The sequence below is a fragment of the Mustelus asterias genome, chromosome 15 (genome assembly GCF_964213995.1).
Source record: "Mustelus asterias chromosome 15, sMusAst1.hap1.1, whole genome shotgun sequence".
In the NCBI taxonomy this organism is placed as follows: domain Eukaryota; kingdom Metazoa; phylum Chordata; class Chondrichthyes; order Carcharhiniformes; family Triakidae; genus Mustelus; species Mustelus asterias.
In genome coordinates, this window is record NC_135815.1 from 75,493,742 (window position 1) to 75,511,534 (window position 17,793).

At 44.8% G+C, this 17,793-nt stretch overlaps 1 protein-coding gene across 5 annotated transcripts in view; it reads left to right on the forward strand.

Annotated features, from left to right (window-relative positions):
* LOC144504574 (parkin coregulated gene protein homolog) overlaps window positions 1-17,793 on the forward strand; it is a 357,038-nt gene that overhangs the window by 266,905 nt on the left and 72,340 nt on the right. The window contains exon 5 of one of the 5 annotated variants that reach the window (XM_078230138.1): window positions 9,984-10,021. The exons of the other annotated variants lie outside the window; for them this stretch is intronic. Coding sequence (XP_078086264.1) covers window positions 9,984-10,015 — 32 coding nt within the window. The 3' untranslated portion in view covers window positions 10,016-10,021. Of the gene's footprint in view, window positions 1-9,983; window positions 10,022-17,793 lie in introns of those variants that run through there. 5 annotated transcript variants of the gene reach the window in all.

Sequence of the window (17,793 nt, forward strand, 5' to 3'; positions counted from 1 at the left end):
AGCATGAGCACTTCAGTTTGATATTCTTCAAAGACTTCACCAAAGTCACTTGGGTATAGCAAAATGTGGAGCAAGAGCACAGCAATCAGTCTGGTGGCCAGGCATTTCATGCTCTTTAATATAAATGATTTCTAATTGTCTTTAAGTGTGCACTGAACAGTCAAGGGCGAAAAGAACTCTATTACCTTCTACATTTCTATCAAGACCATGGGAGTGCCTGAGAATTGACATGTTCGATTTTAGAGAGAGGCATACCTTATTCTCTATACCACTTTGGCCATCAGGCAATTTACAGCAAAGTTAAATTCCAGACAAAAGCATCAGTAATTACATTGTTTTTCCCTGCAAGGTGGACAATGATTAGGTGATAAAGTTGCAATAATTAACTCCATCTTATTGTCTTGCATTGTGGTTTTTAAATTTTTCCACATATTCAGTATACACCCTGTATCCATGGTAGACATACACATCAAAATATTTAACAGCTGATACTTTTGAAATTTTTTGGTGTTGATTTAGCTTTTTGGAAAAATACCGCACTGGCCTTCCAACACCCAATTTGTCTACTTGTAACACGACTGCTCCTGCTCCTATTCCCAGATCACGAGCATCAATAGCTACTTTGAAGAGTTTAGTGAAATTTGGAGCAGCTAACACTAGTTCACTGATCAAAATTGCTTTCAGCCTTTCAAACGATGTTTGGCATTCCTCAGACCACACTACCTTGGCTTTCTTTTGTAGCAAGTCCATCAGTGGTACAACTATAGTGTTGATATTTGATTCAAATTTGCAGTAAAACCCACATGTCCCCAAAAACCTCATGTTCTCTTGATTAGTTTCAGGGTCAGGAAACTCCACCAACACCTGCACTTTTGCTGCTGTTGGCAGCACTTGTCCTTCCCCTGGGATATGCCCTAGGTATGTTACCTGCACTTTCACAGACTCACTTTTGGCAAGGTTTATGACCAAATCAGCTGACTATAATTTTCTATGGTAGTCATGATTTGGAGATGCCGGCGTTGGACTGGGGTGAACACAGTAAGAAGTCTCACAACACCAGGTTAAAGTCCAACAGGTTTATTTGGTAGCAAATACCATAAGCTTTCGGAGCACTGCTCCTTCGTCAGATGGAGTGGAAATGTGCTCTCAAACAGTGCAAACAGACACCGTGTCTCTTTGCACTGTTTGAGAGCACATTTCCACTCCATCTGATGAAGGAGCAGTGCTCCGAAAGCTTATGGTATTTGCTACCAAATAAACCTGTTGGACTTTAACCTGGTGTTGTGAGACTTTTTACTGTATAATTTTCTAAGCAGAGCTCCTGGTTATTTCAATTGGTCTTTCCAAGTGTCACTATATTTTTTTATATATATATATCAGTACATCATCAAGATAAATCACACAGTTAGGAACACTGGATACCATTTGGTCCCTTAGTCTATGAAGAGTTGCTGGGGTATTTTTTTTTTAGCATGAATGGCGTCACTTGACATTGGAAAAGACAAAGACTGATTTTTTTTTTAGCTTGGGGCATATTAAAGGAACCTGCCAATATTGGGAAGACGCAGCATGGGTTCATGAAGGGCAGGTCATGTTTGACTAATCTGATGCAATTCTTTGAGAACATTATGTGCGCGGTGGACAATGGGGAACCTGTCGATGTGATGTATCTGGATTTCCAGAAGGCATTTGACAAGATGCCGCACCAAGGCTACTGCATAAGATAAAGGTGCACAGTGTTACAGGTAATGTATTATCATGGATGGAGGATTGGTTAACTAACAGAAAGCAAAGAGTGGGGGGTAAATGGGTGTTTTTCTGGTTGGCGATCAGTGACTAATGGTGTGCCTCAGGGATCAGTGTTGGGACCACAGTTGCTTACGATTTCCATAGATGATTTGGAGTTGGGGACCAAGTGTAGTGTATCAAAATTTGCAGATGACACTAAGATGAGTGACAGAGCAAAGTGTGCAGAAGACTCTGAAAGTCTACAAAGGGATATAGATAGCCTAAGTGAGTGGGCAAGGGTCTGGCAGATGGAATGCAATGTTGGTAAATGTGAGGTCATCCATTTTGGTAGGAATAATAGCAAAATAGTAAATGGTAAAAAATTGCAGCATGCTGCTATGCAGAGGGACCTCGGTTGTCCTTGTGCATGAATCTCAAAAAGTTGGTTTGCAGGTGCAGCAGGTAATTAAGGCAAATAGAATTTTGTCCTTCATTACTAGAGGGATGGAGTTTAAAAACAGCGAGGTTATGTTGCAGCTGTATAAGATGCTGGTGAGGCCACACCTGGAATACTATGCACATTTTTTGTCTCCTTACTTGAGAAAGCATACACTGGCACTGGAGGGAGTACAGAGGAGATTCACTAGGTTGATTCCGGAGTTGAGAGGGTTGGCTTATGAGGACAGGGGGTTTGTTCGTCGGAATTCAGAAGATTGAGGGGAGATCTTATAGAAACATATAAGATTATGAAGGGAATAGATAAGATAGAAGCAGGGAAGTTGTTTCCACTTGCAGGTGAAACTAGAACTGGGGGGCATGGCTTCAAAATAATGGGGTCCAGACTTAGGACTGAGTTGAGGAGGAACTTCTTCATCCAAAGGGTTGTGAATCTGTGGAATTCCCTGCCCAGTGAAGTAATTGAGGCTACCTCATTGAATGTTTTTAAGGCAAGGATAGATAAATTTTTGAACAGTAAAGGAATTAAGGGTTATGGTGAGCGGGTGGGTAAGTGGAGCTGAATCCATGAAAAGATCAACCATGATCTTATTGAATGGCGGAATAGGCTCGAGGGGCCAGATGGCCTACTCCTGCTCCTAAGTTCTTATGTTCTTCTCACTGCACTGACTTTGCTGTGGACTATGCAGAATCTGGTGAAACCATCTGGCTTAGCACCAACTTGACTGGGGAACTTCAGCTGCTTTGCTTGGGTTCAATTAGGTGATTTTCCAACACAATGGATCTCTGCTTTCACCTGAGCTTGTTTCCCTGGACCTGAGGAGTAAGGATGGTGTTTTATAGGAAAAGATTCTTCTGCATCCACATTTTGTGTGGCTAAAGTTGTACAGCTTGACTTGTCACTACAGACTCCTTTAAATGCTGTGAGAAGCCTTGTTAGGTCGTCTTGTTTTTCTGCATCTAAATATGAAAGCATGGCGTCTAATCTCCCTAATAGTTCAGCGTTAGCTAACCGGATAGTTGGAGGTTCAGTTTGCCGATGCCATGGCCTCCGATTGCCTAATTCTCGCTATCTTTTTCATCCTCCACTGTCTTTGCTACCTAACATACCTGTACTTGCTTATCCTTCTCCTGGTAGTGGTATTGCTTCAACATATTGATGAACATTGCTAATTCTCCTTCCTGTAAAGGGGTATCAATCAAATAGTTAACTGTACCTATTCTTTTAACCATTTTATATGGACCATTGAATAATACTTTCAATGGTTCACCCTGTAATGACAGCAATGCTAATACATCATCCCCTGGTTGAAAAGTTTGGGTTTTGCCATGCTTGTCTGCCCATTTCTTGGCCTTTTAATGAAACGCTGGTACGGTTCCTCAGGTGGAGAGGTCGAGGCCAACTCAAATATCTGCCTATTAGTGTTTCTTAGGCAGGGTCTTGTTCCTTCATTGGTCTATATGTCCCCCCACTCCACCCCCACCGACCTCCCCCCACTCTGCTCCAAAAGTGTGCCTTATTAAATCTCCTTATCAGAGGCCTAGTTTCAGTCATGTGACCAGAGCATCTTTTTCCTTTTTTTCTTTTGCCCTCACAATTAGATTCTGATGGCTAGGCCATTGTCAAACAATGGAGTCGAAGCATTGCCTGTTCACATACCAGCATGATAAAATGACATTTTTCCTTTGAATTGAGAATGGATTTTTCAAGCAGGGAGTTGTTGATAGGTATATTGAAGAGAAGAGGGACAATTTCATTCATGAGGGAACTGTGAGCAATGTCTGCTGCCGTGATGCCTGGTGGGGATAGTTTAGTGAACTGATATGAAATAGGAACAAGATAAAATGAATGAAAGGTGAGTCTCATGGAAGTAGGTTTGAAAAAGAAAAGGGTTTATATATAGGGAAAATTACAGAGAGAAGACATTCAGGGCTCGAGTGATGACACTTCTATGAAGAGCTGAGTACTTTTTTCTATATGAAGGCACTACATTAGTACAAGTTGTTGTTTTGGGTGGGAGACTATGAGATTGTAAGCATTAGAGAAAGGAAGAGGAGGACATGGTGCAGGCAGCTACATGGATGGTCCAAACCTTAGGCAAAGAAAGCCATGAGCCTCTTCTGCTTGGAAATGAGGTTGGATGGGGCAAAAGCAAGAAATGTGTTGAGGTGCTTGACCATGAAGAATAAGAGTCAAGGTTGTTCATAACCTTAACATGATCTCAGACTACACAGTCTGAGAGTGCAGAATTTGTATGTTCCTGTCAGGATTAAAGCAAAGTAAATAGGAATAAGGAACCTTGGTTCTTGAGGGAGATTGTAACACTGATTAAGAGGAAGAGAGAGTTGTATGAAATGTACAGGCAGCAAGGAACAGATCAGATGCTCGAGGAGTATAAAAAGTGCAAGAAGCTACTTAAGAGGAAAATCAGGAGGGCTAAAAGAAGACATGAGGTTGCTTTGGCAGACAGAGTGAAGGAAAATCCAAAGAGCTTCTATAGGTATGTTAGGAGCAAAAGGATAGTGAGGGACAAAATTGGTCCTCTTGAAGACCAGAGTGGTAGACTGTGTATGGAACAAAAAGAGATGGGGGAGATACTAAATGGTTTTTTTGCATCTGTATTTACTGAGGAAACGGGCGTGGAGTCTACGGAAATAGGGCAAACTGGTAGGGAGGTCGTGGAACCTTTACAGATTAAAGAGGAGGAGGTGCTTGCTGTCTTGAGGCAAATCAGAGTGGATAAATCCCCAGGACCGGACAGGGTATTCCCACGGACCTTGAGGGAAGCTAGTGTTGAACTTGCAGGGGCCCTGGCAGACATATTTAAAATGTCAGTATTCACGGGGGAGGTGCCGGATGATTGGAGGTTGGCTCATGTTGTTCCGTTGTTCAAAAAAGGTTCCAAAAGAAATCCGGGAAATTATAGGCCAGTAAGTTTGACGTCGGTGGTGGGCAAGTTATTGGAAGGTATGATAAGGGATAGGATCTACAAATATTTGGATAGACAGGGACTTATCAGGGAGAGTCAACATGGCTTTGTGCGTGGTAGGTCATGTTTGACCAATCTATTAGAGTTTTTCAAGGAGGTTACCAGGAAAGTGGATGAAGGGAAGGCGGTGGATGTTGTCTACCTGGATTTCAGCAAGGCGTTTGACAAGGTCCCTCATGGGAGGTTAGTTAGGAAGGTTCAGTCGCTGGGTATACATGGGGAGGTAGTAAATTGGATAAGACACTGGCTCAATGGAAGAAGCCAGAGAGTGGTTGTGGAGGATTGCTTCTCTGAGTGGAGGCCTGTGACTAGTGGTGTGCCGCAGGGTGTATAAGATTTTGATGGGTATAGATAGGGTTGAGTCCAATGATCTGGATGATAATGTGGTAAATTGGATCAGCAAATTTGCTGATGATACAAAGATTGGAGGTGTAGTGGACAGTGAGGAAGGTTTTCAAAGCTCGCAGAGGGATTTTGACCAACTAGAAAAATGGGCTGAAAAATGGCAAATGGAATTTAACGCAGACAAGTGTGAGATATTGCACTTTGGAAGGACAAACCAAAGTATAACGTACAGGGTAAATGGTAGGACTCTGAAGAGTGCAGTTGAACAGAGGGATCTGGGAATACAGATACAGAATTCCCTAAAAGTGACGTCACAGGTGGATAGGGTCGTAAAGAGTGCCTTTGGTACATTGGCCTTTATAAATCGGCGTATCGAATATAAAAGTTGGAGTGTTATGGTAAGGTTATATAAGGCATTGGTGAGGCCGAATTTAGAGTATTGTGTACAGTTTTGGTCACCGAGTTACAGGAAGGATGTAAATAAGGTTGAAAGAGTGCAGAGAAGGTTCACAAGGATGTTGCCGGGACTTGAGAAGCTGAGTTACAGAGAGAGAATGAATAGGTTGGGAGTTTATTCCCTGGAGTGTAGAAGAATGAGGGGAAATTTGATAGAGGTGTATAAGATTTTGATGGGTATAGATAGTGAATGCAAGCAGGCTTTTTCCATTGAGGCTAGGGGAGAAAAAAAACCAGAGGGCATGGGTTAAGGGTGAAAGGAGAAAAGTTTAAAGGAAATATTAGGGAGGGCTTCTTCACACAGAGAGTGGTGGGAGTGTGGAATGAGCTGCCGGATAAAGTGGTAAATGCTTTTAACATTTAAGAAAAACTTGGACAGGTTCATGGATGAGAGGGGTGTGGAGGGATATGGTCCAAGTGCAGGTCAGTGGAACTTGGCAAAAAATGGTTCGGCACAGACAAGAAGGGCCAAAAGGCCTGTTTCTGAGCTGTAATTTTCTCTGGTTCTATGGTTCTAGTGGCCAGAATTTTATTGCCCTGCCCGCCACGGGAATCCGAGCGGGCAAGGGGCGGACCATGGAAAGGTCCGTTGACCTCGGATGGGATTTTACAGTTTCGGAATGAGTGAGGCCGCAAAATCCTGCCCAGTGTTTACAGCACAGGGACAGGCCGTTTGGCTCAATGGGCCTATGCTAGTATTTTTATGTGCCTCCTCCCAATCTACTTCATTGAATTTGTTCAGTGTATCCTTCTGTTCCTTTCTCCCTCATTCTAACTACTTTCTTAGTAAAGAATGTTCTTCCAAATTTCTTGTTGGATTTATAAGTTATATTTAATTTGTTGGCTCTTAAACTAGTAGATGTTTGTGGCTGAGAAAAGGGAAGCATTGTAGAGCTTGATATGGTTGAGCCCAGACTGGCAATTAATAGCAATTCTGTTCTATACCAGCTATGCTTAAATATTTACACAGTAAGAAGTTTAACAACACCAGGTTAAAGTCCAACAGGTTTATTTGGTAGCAAAAGCCACACCAAAAGCTACCAAATAAACCTGTTGGACTTTAACCTGGTGTTGTTAAACTTCTTACTGTGTTTACCCCAGTCCAACGCCGGCATCTCCACATCATAAATATTTACAGGCATTAAAATGATACGGTTGTGGTATTACAATCAATTTTCTGGGAACATTAATGGAGTACAAATACTTGCTGTACAGGTAGACTGTGGGGTTAATATGAGGAATCTTGATACCTGTACTCAACACATTGGACTGGAGAGAAGACTACCACTGATTGAAAATGCACCTTCCCAATCATAGAATCCCGACAGTGCAGAAGAGGCTGCTCAGCCCATCAAGTCTGCATCAACTCTGACATGGTGGGCAGAATTTTACCAGCACGTCCACCCGAGTTTCGTAAGATCACGCCCGAGGCCAATGAAGAATGTGTTCTCGGAGCCTCGCCCGACCCCAGAATCGGGGCGGGCGTGCCGGTACAATTCCGGCCAGTATTTCACCCAGGCCCCCTCCCCCGTAATCCCACACATTTCACATGGCCAATCCACCTAACCTACGCATCTTTGGACTGTGGAAGGAAACTGGAGCACCCAAAGGAAAGCCACGCAGACACAGGAAGAATGTGCAAACTCCTCATAGCTGATACCTTATTTCCAAATGAGTGCAATAAATATGTTGCCTTTTGGAAATGTAATACCTTATCTTTCTTGCCGTGTGCTGCAGAGTGCCTGATGTGGCAGATATGCCTGAGTGATGTGGAAGGACCTGTAAGCATGGAAAATTGCCAGTACCAGAGTTTGTCACTAGGTCATCGTGGAGCAGATGAGAAGCTGAGATGGCGAATTCAGACCTCCCCCTGATGTGTCCAGGTAAATGAAGTGAAGTCTGTCAACTCAGCCCTTAGAGTCGTGGCAGGTGGACACATAGTACTTCAAGTATCATTTCACCTACATTTGCTGGCTGCTCATGTGCTGCCCTCCCAAAGCACCTAGCAAGATCAGAACCCAGCAAAGAATTCCAATGCACAGCTCTCTACATGATGCCATTTAAATGCACTACAACCTAAGAACATTGTCAAAATGCAAAAATATCCTACTTTCCGAGTGCAACGTATGGGGCAACATGAAGTAAAATTGTTCTGGGAATCAAAGCAACTTTCCTAACAACTAACAATTAAAAATTAGTCTCCTGGAGACTGCTGTAAGAAAAAATCAGAGGAGCATTAACAAATTGTGCATTTCTTTTCATTCTCTCTGAACATCTTTCCCTGTTTTAAAAAGTATAGGTGATGGGAGTTAAAAAAAATAGTTGTTTGAATAAATGAGTTGAAAGCAGTTGATTATATGATGAAAGCTCCAAATATGTTCAACCAGAGTTGCAACCCTATGCCTGCCTGAACAGGCTAGAGCACAGGATTCCCGATCTGTTCCTTCAGAATTGATGAGCAAGATGTCACGCGTACTCAGGAATTACATTGAAAAGGATGCATTGTAATAATTATTCAGTGTAAATGAGCCTTCTGAATGCCAGCAGCACTTTAATTCTCCTGTTGGAAAGTCTGACGCACTATTAATTGGATATAAGCAGCTGGGGCACAATTCTGTGACACCATCTACTTTTGTGATATTCCACACTTGGGGTTTATATACAAATTATTTTTCATTGCATCTTTGTTACATGATGGAATTTATAGCTGTCTCAGAGCAAGTGAAATTTTGCTTTTTTTTAACAAATGCATGAATTTCTTTAATTTTTGAAATTTAGGTACAAAATTCATTTATTTAATTCTGTCATCTTAGAGAGGGTGCAGAGAAGAATTGCTAGAATGGTACCAGGAATAAGATAATTTAGTTGTGTGGAAACTATAGGGGATCTTGCAATTGTTCTCCTTAGAAAAGAGGTGAAGGGGAGATTTAATAGGGGTCTGTAAAATTATGAAGGTTATTGATTGAGTAGATGGGGAGAAACTATTTTCATTGACTGATGAGTTGGCTACAGTAATATAGACCTGAATAATATGGTCCCAGATTGGGAGTGCTCCCTGCGGTGACAAACATAATTTTGGGCATGATGACGTCCAGTGGTGTTTCTGACATCATCATGCTGGTTTGCAATAAAACTTTATGCAGACAGGGCTAAAAGTTGGAAACCTGCCTATGTTATTTAAATGTCAATTTAAAAAGTAGTTAAGGTCATTAAGGACCCAATTGGGAATCAATAGTGTGATCTGAAGGCAATAATACAGCTGCACATGTAAATGTGCCCTCACCCAGACTGTGACTTACCCCTGTGTGACATGTTATTCTCTGCAGAAATACTAGTATCTGTGATAGCGCTGGGCGTTAAGAAAGAATATGGTGCTGCCCCTGTGAGGGTTGTTCTTCCTCCTCAGAGGGAGGTGGCAGCATGGCTTCTGGCAGAAGTTCAGCAGAAAAGACTTCTCCTGTAACAGAGATACATGAGTAAGGGGATTATTCGTATCAAAGACCTTGCCACATCAGCCCTATCACATGATGCTCATCAACCATTTCACTGTCCAACATGAGTGAATAGACTCTGCAGACACAATATACTCTTAAAAGACCATGTCAAGCTTCAGATAATGAAGCTTGTTCGGGTTCCAATATGTGAACTATATTCACATCCACATTGGAGAATGCCTGCTTCCATTAAACCTCTACTTGCTCTCTCCTCTTTTCTATCAGTCTGAGCCTTTTGCAGGACATGGTGGCAAACAATAGGATGGAGTAGAACATAAATGGCAGTGGTCAGTATGCCTGCATCCTCTGAGCCCTTTGCATCATTGGTCTGACTGTGACAGAACATGTTGCTTCCTGAAAATATTGAGGATGACGGTATGTAACTATCTCATGCTCCTTCTCAACTCTCATCTCAACCACATGCTGTTATCTATCATATGTGCAAGCTGCAGATAGTATGACTATGGACTGTTGCTTCCCACCCCAACCACCTCTTCTGATATTCTGATTTTAGATACCCAACAACTGTTGTCTGCCCAACCATGACAATCCCAGGAGGGGGAGAGAGAGACCAGATGAAAAAGCATTGTCACTTGATCTAACACTCGGAGCCACTAGCTCATACACTGGCACGGAACAAACTTTAAAGGCTAATATAAAATCAGGATCAGCATGATATGAGTCAGCAGACATGAGAAAGTTGCAGCAAAACTAAGGGAAAGGATAGGTTGTGTGGCAGCTTACCCAAGAGTGTGTTTGCAGATGTGTTCTCCTCCACGGGTTTCAGCTTTGGATTTTTATGGGAAGATTGTCATGCCCAGTACAGGCATGTCATTTAATAAGCTTTCAGTCTTTAATTTTAAAAATTGGACACCAACTAACTGCTAAGGTGGCTTCTGCAAATCATATGATTTTTGGCATTTAGACTATAAGTATCAATCCTCTGGTGAAAATCTAATTGAATATGGAAAGAGGTGAGGGTGTCTCACAACCATTTGTGGAATTCACACATCTCATACAAGAAAACACCTAAAGACTGTGGAGTTTTCAGATTGCCTGTCTCCATATTTCATGCAAGACAAAAGGGAAGATCGATCTATCAACATCCCATTCTATCATAATGGCCTCTTCCACTGAAACTAGACTGGGTGTGCTTCAGAAGTGTCAACCCAACAGATGTGTGATCGATTTCAGGGACTGTAGCCTTATTACCCCAGGGTTGTAGCAAATCCATCAGAACCACCAGTTGTAAGCCAGTCTGGCAAACAGACTCTGCAACGAGCTGCAAGTTATCAAGCAGCCAAAGTATTCAACCTGTTTCAGTTTCAAAGTTCACCTGAGAACCAACCTCCTGGGTATTCGATTGCAAGAAACATCATAACCTTCTGTGAACCCTTCACTTTACAAGACCCTTACTTCAACTTCAAATCATCAAAACCATTCAAGGAACCACTGACCTGCCATGTGGGAGACCAGAAATCAAAAATCAGAAACAGAATTAACTGTAAAAAGTGCACTATCTTTATCTGTACACAATCCTTGTGTGTGTGATATTGTGCTAATTCAGGGTAAGTGTGTGAGAATAAATGACCACCTTCATTTTAAAACTCAGAAACTTGCTAGTGAGATCGTATTGAGATGTGACCTGCACAGCCAGACCCTGAAGGAAAAGAATCTGCTTTCCAATGTATGACTATTGTGTACAATAAAGGTAGTCAAACAAGTGGTCAAGGGAACAATCTTTACATAATAAAATAACAGTTTACAAATGGTAATAACTCAGCAAACACTAAGAACTATAAAAACACAAGCAACTAGTACACAGGTCTTTCTTGTAGACCCCAAAACCTGCACTGCTGAAGATGTCACGTGCGCATACGCAAACTCACTAAAAGACATTGGTATTATATTTACATCGACAGATGCTGCTACAAATATATTTAAAACCTGTCAGAGTGAAAGCTACAGCAAAAAGGTTAAGCAGGGCTAAACCTGTGGGATTGAGTTCAAAGTCATTATCATATTTCCCTCCAATTCGATTTTCAAGTTTGCTGATGACACCACCGTAGTGGGTCAGATCTCAAACAATGATGAGACAGAGTACAGGAATGAGATAGAGAATCTGGTGAACTGGTGCGGCAACAATAATCTCTCCCTCAATGTCAACAAAATGAAGGAGATTGTCATCGACTTCAGGAAGCGTAAAGGAGAACATGCTCCTGTCTACATCAACGGGGATGAAGTAGAATGGATCGAAAGCTTCAAGTTTTTAGGTGTCCAGATCACCACAACCTGTCCTGGTCCCCGCATGCCGACACTATCGTTAAGAAAGCCCACCAATGCCTCTACTTTCTCAGAAGACTGAGGAAATTTGGCATGTCAGCTACAACTCTCTCCAACTTTTACAGATGCACCATAGAAAGCAGTCTTTCTGGTTGTATTTTAGCTTAGTATGGCTCCTGCTCTGCCCAAGACCGCAAGGAACTACAAAAGGTCGTGAATGTAGCCCAATCCGTCACGCAAACGTGCCTCCCATCCATTGGCTCTGTCTACATTTCCCGCTGTCTCGGTAAAGCAGCCAGCATAATTAAGGACCCCATGCACCCTGGACATTCTCTCTTCCACCTTCTTCCTTCGGGAAAAAGATACAAAAGTCTGAGGTCATGTACCAACCGACTCAAGAACAGCTTCTTCCCTGCTGCCATCAGACTTTTGAATGGACTTGCCCTGCATTAATTTGATCTTTCTTTACACCCTAGCTATGACTGTAACACTACATTCTGCACTCTCTCGCTTCCTTCTCTATGAACGGTATGTTTTGTCTGTATAGCACGCAAGAAACAATACTTTTCACTGTGTGTTAATACATGTGACAATAATAAATCAAATCAAGTATTTGCTCAGTATACCTATTTAGTAGTTATTATTGCTTTTGTTTATTCTGTTCAAGTTTATATCGTAAAGATTCTTTGATGTTCCAATTTAATCTTGGAGTCCTGTTGCTTATTTTCTTATCCCTGGTTCTTTCACCCATTATATCCTTAACCTAATTATGGTCTATCAAGCCAGATCCTAACAAATACCCAGCTTGTCCAATATTCTCATAACTGGGATCATAACATATTAATGCCATCATTGTTACTTTGACAGTAGATGCAACAAATTTAATGTAAAACATTCTTTACAATTCTCCTGTTCAGATATAATTGCAGTAAGAAGTCTCACAACACCAGAACAAGAACAAGAACAATACAGCACAGGAACAGGCCCTTCGGCCCTCCAAGCCCGCGCCGCTCCCTGGTCCAAACGAGACCATTCTTTTGTATCTCTCCATTCCCACTCTGTTCATGTGGCTATCTAGATAAGTCTTAAACGTTCCCAGTGTGTCCGCCTCCACCACCTTGCCCGGCAGCGCATTCCAGGCCCCCACCACCCTCTGTGTAAAATACGTCCTTCTGATATCCGTGTTAAACCTTCCCCCACCCCACCCCCCCTCCCCCACCTCGCCTTGAACCTATGACCCCTCGTGAACGTCACCACCGACCTGGGAAAAAACTTCCCACCGTTCACCCTATCTATGCCTTTCATAATTTTATACACCTCTATTAGGTCACCCCTCATCCTCCGTCTTTCCAGTGAGAACAACCCCAGTTTACCCAATCTCTCCTCATAACTAAGCCCTTCCATACCAGGCAACATCCTGGTAAACCTCTTCTGCACTCTCTCTAAAGCCTCCACGTCCTTCTGATAGTGTGGCGACCAGAACTGGGCGCAGTATTCCAAATGCGGCCGAACCAACGTTCTATACAACTGCAACATCAGACCCCAACTTTTATACTCTATGCCCCGTCCTATAAAGGCAAGCATGCCAAATGCCTTATTCACTACCTTCTCCACCTGTGACATCACCTTCAAGGATCTGTGGATCTGCACACCCAGGTCCCTCTGCGTATCTACACCCTTTATGGTTCTGCCATTTATCGTATAGCTCCCCCCTACGTTAGTTCTACGTTAGGTTAAAGTCCAACAGGTTTATTTGGTAACACAAGCCACAAGCTTTCGGAGCACTGCCCTTTCATCAGGTGAGTGGGAGTTCTGTTCACAAACAGGGCATATAGAGATACAAACTCAATTTACAAAATAATGGTTGGAATGCGAGTCTTTACAGGTAATCAAGTCTTAAAGGTATTACATCAATGGGGATGAAGTAGAATGGGTCGAGAGCTTCAAGTTTTTAGGTGTCCAGATCACCAACAACCTGTCCTGGTCCCCGCATGCCGACACTATCCTGTCCTGACTGGAGACGATACACATCTCTTTAACCTGTGCTTAGCCCTCTCTCCACTCACATTGTCTGTACCTTTAAGACTTGATTACCTGTAAAGACTCGCATTCCAACCATTATCTTGTAAATTGAGTTTGTATCTATATATGCCCTGTTTGTGAACACAACTCCCACTCACCTGATGAAGGAGTAGTGCTCCGAAAGCTTGTGGCTTGTGCTACCAAATAAACCTGTTGGACTTTAACCTGGTGCTGTGAGACTTCTTACTGTGCTTACCCCAGTCCAAAGCCGGCATCTCCACATCACAGATATAATTGCCCATAGTTCTTTATTTTTTTCAAGATAGCTAGATTGTAAAATTGGTGAAACTATATGTCATAACATGGTAATATGAGGAGGATTTGTTTTCTTGCTTCCATGCACACATTGACTGTTCTCGATTTTTGCCTTGGGACAGTTTGAAAAATACTACACGGAAGTGTGAATTTATTTTGGACACATTTTCACATATCAATGACAACTCGGGATGTTAAACTCCATTCACACCGCTTGTATAAAAGCAGACAGTGAATTCTTACTCAAATACAGTAATTCCTCCTTGGAATAGATACCTCACTTCTCTCTCTGCTGTGATTCAATGTGTTCTAAATTCATAGCCACTCCTGTTTGGTATACATTTACTCCACATCAATGCCCTCTCCCCATATTCAAATTGCTTCTAATCTCAATTGGTTTCCAATGTCCTAATATGTTCTCATGTTCTGAATAGAGTTTTCCTCGAGATGCCGGAAGCAATTCGCCCATCCTGTTGTGCTAATTTTCTTGCGCAGCGGGCTGGGAGATTCTCCTGTCGGCCAATTCGCGGGGTTTGCGCAAGCATTTGCGTCTCCCAACTCAAGTTTTATTGGTGGCGATGGAACCCCGCCAAAAATCAGCTTAACCATCATTTACATGCTCTTACATACCTTAGCATCTGATTAGTGGATCCGAGACAACAATCTTCACCCTCCTTAGTATTTCCCTCCTCTCTGGCGTGATGTCACTCTGTCATGGTTTACACTAGGTATATGAAAGTCGGGAATTGACGTAGCAGCATTGAACAGGAATAAGGAGGTACGTTTGGTGGAGCTGCAGCCCCTGGAGTGCTGGGGAGGTTAGAGGCAGGGCCTGGGGTTTTGCTGCTGGCTGTGTGGAGTTTCTTGCAGATGTTTAGGCCCTCGCCCTGTGGGGTGGGGTGGGGCCCTGAACGGTGTGTTGGCCAGGCTGCTGTCTGCAACCACTGAGCTATTCCACTGTTCTGATTGTGGGGTGTGGTGAGGGACTGGACTGAGTGCTGGGGTTTTGGTGAATGGGGGCTGGGGAGATGGGGAAAGCACCATGTGCTGCTTGAGGGCTAATCAGTTCAACCAGCTGCTGTTCCAAGCAGGGGTGCTCAGGCTAGACACTCAAATGGGAATGGGAGCCCATCTTGTGATAATCAGGAGTTGTTCCCTGTCCTGTGTCCCTGATCTGCAACACATGCCTGGAAGGGAATGCTGTAGTTGTACTCATGGCAATGGCTCAAGGGACGCAATGGTCACGCCCACATACCAACCTGCATACTCTCCCTGCCTGTTGTGTTCACAATGCCAATTGCAGGCAACCTAATCAGGTGACGAACGGCACCACAGATTGTGTTATGTTGCCAGCACCCACAAGAGGGTGTACTGGACCCAGTGAGGGATCGGGGGGGGGGGGGGGGGGGGCGGTTGATGCTGGGGTAGATACAAGCAATGATATGTATCTATCAATCTGTCTCTCTCTAATCCCTACCGTGCAGAATGGATCGGGGACTGATTGATTTAGAACTGGCCATCATAGTGGCAGCTGAGGAGGAGGTGGAGAGTGTGGGGAGGCCACCACAGGAGCAGCCAATGGCAGGAGGGGGAGGGGGCTGCCGGTAAGGCCAAGAGGTGGGAGAGCAGTCTCCCGAAAGGGTGGTCAGAAGAAGGAGGATGCGGAGGCAAAGGCGGTACCAGACCATGCATTCATTTGAGGGGCTGTCGGAGGTTATGTGCCATCGCTGGCTCAGACTGTCCAAGCACATGATCCGGCACCTGTGTGAGATGCTTGCACACCTGGCACCTGAGGGGAGGGGCGGCCACCCGCTCTCAGTAGAAGTTAAGGTAACGGCGGCCTTTAACTTCTACGCAACAGGGTCATTTCAGGCACCCCGTGGCAACTTCTGCGGAATATCCCACGCCTCTGTCCACAGATATGTTCACCAGGTCACAGCAATGCCTTGTACACCCAGGCAGGCCAATATGTCAATTCTGATGTTGGGCAGGCTCAGCAGGAAGCCCGCGCTGCAGGTTTCACGGCCATTGCAGGGATGCCGCATGTGGATGGGCCACACATCACCCTGCGGTCCCTGCGAGGTTAATCAGCTGCAAGGGTTTCCACTCCCTGAACGTACAGATTGTATGTGACCATCGCATGAACATCATGCAGGTCTGTGCGCTGGAGTGTCCACGACAGCTTGTGCTGAGGCAGTCAGACATGACTCTATGATCGTATGATCCCTGGGCTCTTTGAAGGCCAGCCCAGACTGTCAGGTTGGCTCGTGGGGAACAAGGGTTACCCGCTGAGGTAATGGTTGATGATGCCTGTGCGGAGACCCAAGACCAAGGCGGAGACCCATTATAATGAAGCCCATGCTGCCACCCGGTCTGTAATAGAGTGGTGCATAGGCCTGCTGAAATGCAGTTCCGCTCTGGCCTGCAGGATGACCGGGTGCGTGCCTCACACATCATTGTGTGCTGCGTCTGCACAACATCACGCAGCAGGGGGAGACCAGCTAGTGGAGGAGGAGTGGCGACGGGGCGAAGTGGACATCCTGCCATATCAGGAGCCAGAGGATGGAGGATATGTGGCGACGGTAGGTGCTCAGCAGGGCGATGGAGGCCTTGATAGCTGGTTCTGTGCAGTCTGGGGGCTCATCCAAACAAACTTCCAGCACACCCCAGGAGCCACTGCGGCTGCCAGCCCCCCCCAAAACCCCAAACTGACCCCTCAATCCGCACGAACAGCCTCTCTCATCCCACCACTTTGTTCCCTGAGAAACATCACAACCGGTTAAAGGGCCTGGGCTAGCACCGTTAGTGAGTCTTTGGTGAAGGCTGGAGGATGATGATGTTCACTGTAAGGCACACTGGGATCCTGCCCCTGGTGCCACGGAAGTCTGACTCCTACCTTTTCTACAATTGCACAGTGCCACCTTGGCCCACGTAGCAATAAAGGTTGGCAACACGAGTGTGGGGCAATGGGTTGGGAGGGGCAATGGGTTGGGAGTGCCACTGGGGGGAGGGGGGGCGGAGAGGTGGCATAACAAGGGGTCCTGTTTGGCTAAGGGTCCAGTGGGTGGTGGGGAAAGTGGAGCAGGCAGTCTGTAACATTTGGCCGAGTTTCACGTAGCACAACTGTCAGCAGCTCGATGCATGGGATTGGGAAACACTCAGCTCTGCGGGGGGAAAGTCAGAGACAGATTAGTCACTGCTGTGAGGAGCAAATAACAGTTTATTGTGCTTCTAACATTTAACAAAACCTAACCCTGACTACTGCTGACCTTCACCTGTGCCGTCTTAGTGAACCTACCTTCTAGGTGCTCCCCGAGGATGCACATCAAAGGTGGAGGTGTCCAGCTGTGACCCATGCCCCGTTGCCTGTGATGCCCTTGGTGGCCGTCCCCTGGGTGGACGAGACTTGGAGGGCCCCGGCTGATTTGCGGATGACACTGATGTTTCTGTGCCACTCTATTCATCCAGATGGCCCTGAGATGCCCCGGTGTGAGGAAGGGGGGAAATCGGAAGGTCTCGGGACGTCCGGAGTCGCCAGGGTGGAAGGCCCTGGCATGGGCCCTAACCCTTCCTCCTCCCTCAGGTGCCCAAAAGCCCCAGGGACACTCCATAGGGTCACCAGGGTAGCTGGACTAAGCTCTAGAAGCTCCGGCGGCACCTGACTTTGCCAGTCCTGGAGGCCCAGATGCATCTGCCTCATGGTT